The sequence below is a fragment of the Centruroides sculpturatus genome, unplaced genomic scaffold (genome assembly GCF_000671375.1).
Source record: "Centruroides sculpturatus isolate CEXI.00-Female unplaced genomic scaffold, Cexi_2.0 scaffold904, whole genome shotgun sequence".
Lineage (NCBI taxonomy): Eukaryota > Metazoa > Arthropoda > Arachnida > Scorpiones > Buthidae > Centruroides > Centruroides sculpturatus.
Window position 1 is genome coordinate 138,447 of NW_019385147.1, and position 9,947 is coordinate 148,393.

Consider the following 9,947-nt stretch of genomic DNA (forward strand, 5'->3'; position numbering starts at 1 on the left):
CCGCACCGCACACCTACCAAGACAGTCTGATTCCATTCACGAGCCACTGGTAGGAAGCAATTTTAACTAGGTGGATTGTTTTAATATTTAAAAAGTAAAGACTATTTTATGTTATTTTTATGTACGTTTCTTCACAAAAACTATATACTGTAATTTTCTTTAAAAGTATATTCATACAATTGAATATTTTGTACCAGGTATGTATAATTGTATATCATCACACATTTTATTTTAACAAGCAAGTTTTTATAATTTTATTTTTAATTTTAGCCCTTATATTATAGCTAGCAATTTAGAATGTAATTGTGATATCGAAAATTTATTTCAAAAAGTTCTGGCTCGAGACCATATAATGAAAAAGAAAAAATTTGTTCGACATTTTCATGATAAAATTTATGAAGATATAAAATGGCTTTGTGGATGCATAAAAATGCAAAATTTGTTTTGTTGGCCTTGCCTACTATTTTCAAATAAAATTAGTGTGTAGAATGAGATTGGCTTTGACGATTTAAATAATTTGAGTAAAGCTGGCAAAAGACACGAAAATCCTAAATCATCGATTCTTTCGTAAAATTGAAGCAATTTGGAAATCAAAATAGAATAGAATTTAACATTAGTACACAATATAAAATAAATATTGAAAATTATAACAAGATAGTTACGGCTAATAGATATATTTTAATTAGTAGATGTTATCGAAGCGAGAATTGGCATTTAGAGGGCGTATAGAATCTATTAAATCTAATATAAGAGAACTAATTATATTGAACTCGCTTATTTATTAAGTGCGTTAGATAATCTATTAATTAAAAATACATTTAGAGAAGTCTACGGTTTTTACTGGCTTATCGAACAAACGAATACGAATGGACCCTAGACCATGGCTGACTGATTGCCCCTGGAAGTCGGCTTCTTATAGAAACACAGCTTCCCTATCATCAAATGTCACGGCACACCACTGATGTATACCTATGCCGAAATACATTTCGGACGTACCAGTTGGCTTTTCTTATAAATACATCAAAATTAAAGTTTAGATCGATGTTTTATTTACAAATGTAAATAATGTTGTTTGTGTAGCCTAAATAAAACATCTGAAATTAAAATTGCTTCTGAATAATTCTTGAACTCCAGAAAACAGTCGGATAAGAAGGACGTAACAATTTGTTTATTAGTCCAAAAACCTCCTTTTATGTGGTTAGATAAATAACTGATTAAGTCGGCTAATATCGTTAACTTTATCTGATGATTTTAATAATTACAATAATACCTTAAAATATATACAATTTCGGAAAGTAAAAAGTTTACTACTACTTATATTTGTAGTCTATAATTTAACACAAATACAGTATTAATTAATAAACCATTTATAATCACAACCGGTAACAACACTGTTAACTATCTTTTGAAACACATTGTTAAGATGTATTTTTTACATAAAGGCAAGCAAAAATATCACGTACATTTTGTAAAGAAGTCCACGTTGACACTAAATACTTTCACACGTGAATGTTACAAGTAATGCAATTTTAGTATTATTTATCGTCATTAATTAATTTAATACTTCAGTTACTGTTTGATATATATATAGGCATATATATATATATATATATATATACACCAAACAGTAACTCAAGTATTAGGCTAAATTAATTGAATTATCTATGAATACAAGAGGCATAATTCTTAGAACACGGCAGGATGCATTGTCTTTATGAGTACGAAAAGATATTGTTCCTTCATTTACATAATATACTTTCGAGTGACGTAACAAAGTGATCAATACGTTGGTATAAAAAGGCATCAAATACCTCACTAGGCCGTAATTTCGGTTTTACAAGTACTGTACAGTATTGTAAACAAATGACGTTGAAGTGACATCATCATTTACAGTCTTATCCAATCGGCTCTTTTTTCACAAAAGACAATTTTGAGCATTTGTGAACTTCGTTAATTGTCTCGACTAATTTTGAAACTCAAAAAAGTATCACGTGATCCGAATTGGCAAATCGTCGTTTAGTAAATATTTAAAACAGATCGACGTAAAATCTCGACGAGAGTCAATTGGTTGATTAGAAGGAACGAGAAACCAATTATCTTCATTGTGGTAAGTCGAAGCAATTGAGAAGTTTGGAAGCTCTCTCGTCACAATGAATGTAAAAACTTGTTCCTCGATGTATTTCGGCAGGCGGTTTTTCGTGTGATTTGGGAATGAACTTAGGTTATATCGTGGTAATACGTAAATACGTATTGCATTGATAAAAAGTCAAAGAAAATGGCAGATACAATACTTCTGGACGAAGGTAAGAGAACTTTCTCCACAGAGAGTGACGTCTTATAAAAGTTATGAATTGTGTATTTTCAGTTATTGACGAGAGTTACAATGCAGACGACGAGAATGATTCAATGGAAAAAGAATTTAAAAATGATAAATTGTTTACCATGAACTATTCTGTGGATACAAGAAGTGAAGAAGTAAACCAATACCAATTGCAAATGGAAATGAAATCGCCTATTATAGAACCTGCCGCTCTTTTATCCAAAAAGGTAATTTAAAACGAACATTTGGTTATTTATAAAATGAATTCTTTAGAAGTTTGATAAAAAGACTCAAAATTTATTATTATTTTTTTTTTACATTTTTTTTTTGCAATAATGAGACTCCATACTATTCAGTTGTACACTTCTCTTCAATGAAAAATTGTGTTACATAAATATATGCTGCTCTTAATTCGAGAAAGCTTCAATAATCAGTTCTTGTCTCAATATAATTTTATAAATTTTTTAATAAATAAGAGCTGTTTGTACTTTGTACATATTTTTTAAGAAGTTGAATAGCTGCATATGTCAGTCTTTGCTTGGGTGTAAGTGGGACTAGGCTCTAGGGGTGATTGGGGGGTGGACTCCCACAATATTTTTTCCTAAGGTGTTGAAAAATACTTGTGCCAAATTTGGTGTGGATTTATAGAACCTTTACCATACATTTATTTATTTTTACCTTTATATATGTGAGCCACTTTAAAAGTTACTGGATACACGAAAATCACTGAATGCAGAAAAATGGTCCGCGAAGCTTTACGTCTTTGGTATTGTATCGGCAGCAGTGGATAGTATCTTGAACAATTGTCTTTATGAACAATTATGAAAAAATTTCACCCGTTGAGCTCAAAAACATATGTGGGACATTGTCACTGGTGACGAGACCCGAATCTACTAGTATGATCCTGAAAGTAAGAGACTGTCCAAGGTTTGGGTCTTCTCTGACAAAGCACTACCGGTCAAAATCAAACATCCAAGAACTGTTGGTTGGAAAATTGTAGCAACATTCTTTGGAAGAAGAGGTCTTATTGACACTAAGTCTTTCAAGAAATCCTCAAACAGCATCTTAAAACAGGCCTTTGTGGACTCTTGCTGCCCCGTAACAATGTATACAGCAATGATAACAGTGGACTACTAAAATGACTCCTGAGTGCAGTTGGTCACCCATTTACCTTATAGTACAGATTTAGCATGCTGTGACTTCTTGCTGTTTCCCAAAGCCAAGGAGGTCCTCGAGGGATGTCATTTTGGGAATCTGAAAGAGGCTGTTGCTGCATACAGATACACCTTAGTAGACATCTCAGAAGACCAGTGTCAGTGCTTCCAGAGCTGGTTCTCCAGCATATAACAAGATATTAGATAGAGTACTTTAAAAAGATATGAGGATGGACAGAAAGTAACATTAAACAGGATTATTGTTTCCGGAAACATTCAGCTTGACTTTCGTGTATATATAGGATAACATTATTGGAAAAAGTTTAAAATAAAGAAACCAGTGAGATTTTTTAATAAAGGTATATTGATCACAAAACATAATAAACTTTAATGAAAGATAATTAATATTTTACTGAATTTGAAATGTTCTAATTTCTATCAAGAGTCCCTGATGTACCAATTAGTGGATGATGCTTTTTTTTTAATTATAAACAATACTGTTTTAATTTATAAAATTTGAAATTTTTATTCCAAATTATGAAAAAATTGAAATTATTAATTTGTGTAATTTAGTTACATAATGATGTATGTAATTAATTTAGTAAACAGGCCTGAATAAAGTAAAACTTGAACCTGAAGCCTTGATATCCCATACTGAAATCTGTATAATCAAATCTAACTATAAAGTTAGAAAATCAATTTATGTGCAGTAGACTCTTCCCTATCTGAAGTAATGTGGGCAGGAGTGATCTGGATATATTACAAAAATCCAGATAATGTGATGTAATCATTTTAAAATAAGATCATAACATATATGCCTACCAAATATGAATAAAAATGTGTATTTTGACTTTTATGCTTATTTTTGACAATTACAATTTTGAAAGTATTGTGTTAAGGTTGTTTTGTTCTCATTTTGCTGATGAGCTGCTACATCATGCCAATGCTGTAAAATATTTTTAAAAATTTTTGGTTGCCTTTGATCAATCTGTATATGGGAAGATCGGATGAGGGAGAGAGTACTGTAATTTCAAATGCTTAAAAGAAAAAAAAAAGATAATTGAAAATGTTATGTCAAAAGAAGGTTCTTTTTTTTATAACTCTCGGCTCCACAGACGACTAAAAAGGCACTCCTAGTGCCTTTTTAGTCATGTCTGTCAGGATATGTATCTTGGATTGGAAAGTGCATTCTTAACTGGACCTTGATGATAGCCAAATGGTTAAAGTGCAGTAGTAGTGCCCACAGACTATAAAAAATGGGACACAAGCTGTAGAAAAGGGCATTGTACATTATGCAAGAAGCTTCAAATTCAGTGCTGAATGAACACTCCCACAAGATTATTCTGGTGGCACTCAGACTAATTTTGTCTTGAAAACAGGAATGTGGTTTTGGCCAACATTGAATCTAGCAATGGGCAATAGAGTTGATAAACTCTCTGCACTTATTGCAGGTTTGGACAGGCCCATTATATATACAGCTCCATCCCTCACCACATTTTGTGGTGGAGGATGGGGTTATATATAATAGGGATGAACATCCCAAAAAATTCCTGGAAGGGAGTTTTTGTCTGTTCATATTTGTTACCAGGTGCCCCAGAGTGGTAGGCTGACACCTTAACCACTTGGCCAACTGACCTTTGTCAAAAGTATAGAGAGACTTTGAGACCCTAGCTTCAGGAATTGTGATTGTTTGTGGCTGTGTTGATAGAAATGATTCCACATGGAAACAAAATGCAACTTATAAAATTAATTATGTATTAATAAATTTTAACGTAAATGTACATATTATCAATTATTAAAACTTTTTAGAAGGAGATTCAGTTTATTTACTATAGAAATTAAACTTTTGAAATTAAAAATAATTCTTATATTTATGATTTTAAGATCTAAATAATTACCAAGATTTTAACATGTAAATTTTTGGACTGCAGTTTTCAAATTGCAGATATAAATTTCCATTGTCATCCATTTGCCTGTCCTTCCTTAATCTTGAGAACAGAGTTAGATAGATGAAAGTTTGGGGGCAGGAGACCCAATTAACTATATACAAACTACCAGTTTAGACCAGAAATTACATCATTCAAAAATTTTCCCGAATGGAGTTAGATGACTGGCATGACCCTATTGCTAACAGGAAAAGTATGATGTACAGAGCCAAGACACTACTAAAAGAATTTAGAACATTGTGACAAAAAATTGCAGCCCAGCATTGTGACAATGACAATAAATAATTGCTCATCAATATATAAAAATATATTTTAATTATTTAATGGTTATTTCATAATTAATGATTCAATTTAATGTAAAAGCAAACCTGATAAGAATTCTTCAATTTATATTTAAGTCAAAATTTTTATTATTTTTGTGCGTTTCAAAATATATTCAGTTTTGAAAATAATTATCTAAGTAAGTTTTTTTTCATTTTAGCTTCAATCTCTTTGAAAGAAGAATACAAAAAGTTTTTAAGTTATATGGATTGGATTGCTATAATAAGACAATCCAACATATGGACAATTTGACAAAGGGAGGTAACTCCCTAGGAAAACTGATCAATATTTAGATATTAGACATATGAATAAAATCAAAATTCTACACAACCAGCCTGTTGGTTAGGTGCAAACTCTCAACCAACTACCAATTTTCAATGCTTTTATCTCGAAGAATATTTGTACTGCAGTGCCCGGATCCAAAAACAGATGTTTGTCTACAGCTTATCACTTGTACAAAAGAGTTAAGCAGAAAACATCAGATGCTTAGTTTTGATAGTTGGATGTAGATCAGTTGAGCTCAATTGATGAGCATTGATAGATGCTCAACTGAGCTCCTATCAATGTTCTCACTTAGACTATGCAATAGGGCAATAAGTACTTCTTTTTTGCTTTGTTTCATTCTGTCTTAAAATGTTAAAAAAAATTGGCAGTATTATGTAAATGCAGATATTTGCAATAAATTGCCTAAATTAATATTAAAAGTACAGTTTTAACAACCAGTTTAGCAAACTAAAAATATATTAGGAAGCAAGTCTGCCAAACTGGCACAAACTAACTGAATGCCACCACTGACATGAGAATTCACATTTACATGAGAATTATAAGCATTATCTACTCTACCAATAGATTTATTTGTTCAATATATTCTAAAAACTGTCATTTTTACCATTTAAGTGAATTTATATTAAATCTCTAATTTATTTTAAAATACCATTATGAAAAATTGATTTTTTTTCTGTTTTAAGACCATGCCAATCTATTATTGAATTTGTACATATTTTGATGAAATAAATTTTATTTTATTAGAAAGTGGTAATATGCCAATANGCCATTTTATCCTTACAAACGGGTTTTAAAACTACATTGTAATCGCACGTTCTGTTGTTGCTCTTAAGCGATACAAAGTACGTCTTCTCTTCTTCGATGGGCAATAGATTACAACTGAATAAATTCTTCTTTCCGTCGAAAGCGACGGGATAGTCCCGAAACAGTTGAAAAGTCGAGAGAAGGTTGTCGATGACTTTTCTGTTTTCTTTGGTGTTGAGGCAATTGTATCTTTTGCAACCGACGGATTGTTCCTTGTTCTTTTTTAGAGGGATAATATCCACGTCATAATGGTACACGTAACTCTTATCTATTTTCATTTCGAAGAAGTTACTTATGACGTTTATCCTCTTGCCAGCGTACCCGAATCCCGGTCTCGGTGGGAAAATGTTCTGCAAATTAACATCCTTCGGTCTTATAGCTACCTTATCTCTGTTGATTTCTGTATATCTGATATCGAGAGATACAGAAGATACCTTGCGACTGACCGAAGGAGAGAGTTTCTCATTCTTCAATATGTTATTTCGTGTCTTCGGAAGTGCCCTTAAGTTTGATATCTTTCCGATGACTTCTTGTTTTTCATCAGCTAATGAAATAACGGAAAATACTTATTTACAAATATATTAAAATTTAAAATAATTATTGAAATTATAAAATTTGCATGAAAAGGATGGAAGAAGAGGATAAGAGAACGAGAAGAACGGAAGTTCTTTTAGAGAAGACTTCGTAAGGGACAAGATGGAAATACACTATGATAATAAACTATAATAATAAATAAAAGTTTAAATTAGTTTCAAATATTTTTTCACCTTCCTCTATTCTTCTTTTGGGCCTTTTAATTACAAATTCCATTTTTACTTTTTCCGATTTGCAGCTTAGAATTCAAAACAACGAATCCAATTGGAAAATGTCTTTAGAACAATAATTCGAACGTCTTAATTTGAAAATATTCAAAAAAATTAATGAAACGAATTATCGGTTAAAAAAATAATAATGATAATTTTATAATTAAACAATTGTGTAATTATTAGATTATATTATTAATTTTATGAAATTTCAATTTTTCGGTTTATTAATTACTAACCAATAACGAGCTTAAAAGCCGAACATGTTTTTCTATTATGTTCATGAGATGAGCGCTTGTTTATACATGTTTAATAAATTTTGTAGATACACTCTCCTACACGGAGCTAACCATACCTAACTGGAGCGGCAGCGCTCTGTTGCCACTAGCGGCGCAATCAAAGCGGGAAGTGACTTCTGGGTAGAACAAACCACCATATTGTCAGGGAGAAAAAGTTTGTTTTTCTTTTGAACTCAACGTTGGAAAACAGAAGGTAAAGATAAAGAATACCATAAAAACGATTATAAATACATTCGACTATGTTTATCACAGACAGCGCAGCAGCATTTCCTATATGTTTCATTCATTAGTAGCGCATTATAGCTTCGTGGACCCCAGAATTGGGAGCGCCCCACTTACAATGTTAACTTCAGACCTTTTCCTTTCGGGAATTTTTTGGGGGATTATTTTCTTATGAAAGATTGGTTTGGGGTCTCCTTTTAGTAGGTGCTCCAGGCAATTGCCTTTTTGCCCATAGGATAACGCGCCACTGTCATTTATATCTTCGATCTCACTTCTTTTCTCAGTTTCTACTTAGCCAACCTCCATAAAATTATTTTTATACGGCGCGGAATACGATTATATCAAAGAAAAAAAGTTCATCCGGCATTCTAGTCGGGCTTCTACTAGGAGTAGTTTTTGATTCTCTGTCTGATTTTCCGACCCTTATATGGAAGCTACTATCATCCTAAATGGTAGTAGCTTCTAAAGGGGATTGATGCTATTAATTAAATTTTGGTGGTTAAAGGTCAAGAGGGTAGGGGAGATAGAGGGGTCACTTGTCATAATATCTCGAGAGGAATCGGACTTAACGACTATTTCATTCGTTATAAGCATTTACAATTATTTATAAAATCATCCCTTACCCTCAAAATTAAGTTTTTTGCCATTTTATAATGATTAAAAATATAAAGAATTTATTTAATAAAATATCGTAACAGATGGCGCTACCAAAATTTTAAATGTTGCCGGAAAAGTTAAGCAACTAGTTGCTGGATTTTTTTGTTTTTTATCAAGTAATCCTAATAGCAAAACTGTTTCTTTGGTAATAGCAAGCGTTGTAAACAAATCATTTTGTTTTTTTTTTACTTTCGTGCAAAGCGATTTTACTTTCTCTCAGATAAGTTTAATGCCAATATGTGACGTCATTATCTCCAAGCCACTTCTCCCCTTCAATCTCAAAGGTGTGGTCGTATTTAATCCTCGAAGAAGGAAATGCAACTCTTCAGAACTTGATTTTGGCTAAATTAATGATGTTAATATGTTATGAGACAGTTTTACGAACCGTAGCAACCGGTGTAATGGTGTCAAATATTAGTGTCAGCCTTTATTAACGGTTATAATAACATACAGTACTTCAGTACTTTTATTAGTTTGCTAATACATTTCAAATTAAACGATTTTCTACGTAAGAACTTGATAATGTTTTGCACATTAATTTTCCTTACTGGCTTCTGAATTTGTAATGAAAGATTTTTTTAGTGTATGAAGGATTTTTTACATACATGAACAGGATTTTTGTTTCCTACAACCTGACAATACTGTCATATAATTGTATAGGAGTCTTCAGGTGGGAGTCAGGTAAGAATATCTTTCTACAGAACATTTTGCTGGATACTATAAAACATTTCAACGCGCACCGATCAAACAATATATTTTGTCGAAAAGTGTTCAATTCTGATTTAGCACATTTTTGTTTGCTCAGTAGCGTGCCGTCATTAGAAGCGTTGGAAGCGCCGCTTCCCTCGTATTCTCTAAAAAATAAATAAATATTAATTTTAATTATATGAAAATAATCGCACAATATTTTATTATAACCGCATTATGTATCTTATTACAAATTTCTATACTACACGTGGAAAAAAAAATTGCTATTGTATATTAGAATATTAGTGGCAGAGTGTAATCTCCTGTATTTTCAGATTACGAAAAGCCAGATTTGCGCATGCGCTTTACAGAACACCAACCTCACCCGGTTTAGCCGGTGGAAGCCTACGACCTTGGGTGAAAGCTGCACACATATAAAGATTACAATT

The 9,947-nt window shown here is 32.0% G+C and overlaps 1 protein-coding gene across 1 annotated transcript in view; it reads left to right on the forward strand.

Moving 5' to 3' along the window:
* The first annotated feature begins 1,689 nt into the window (after positions 1-1,689).
* Positions 1,690-9,947, forward strand: part of LOC111635432 (transcription initiation factor TFIID subunit 1-like) — a 92,536-nt gene continuing 84,278 nt past the window's right edge. The window contains exons 1-2 of the mRNA XM_023380392.1: positions 1,690-2,303; positions 2,366-2,547. Of these exons, the coding sequence (XP_023236160.1) occupies positions 2,276-2,303; positions 2,366-2,547 (210 nt within the window). The 5' untranslated portion in view covers positions 1,690-2,275. The remainder of the gene's footprint in view (positions 2,304-2,365; positions 2,548-9,947) is intronic.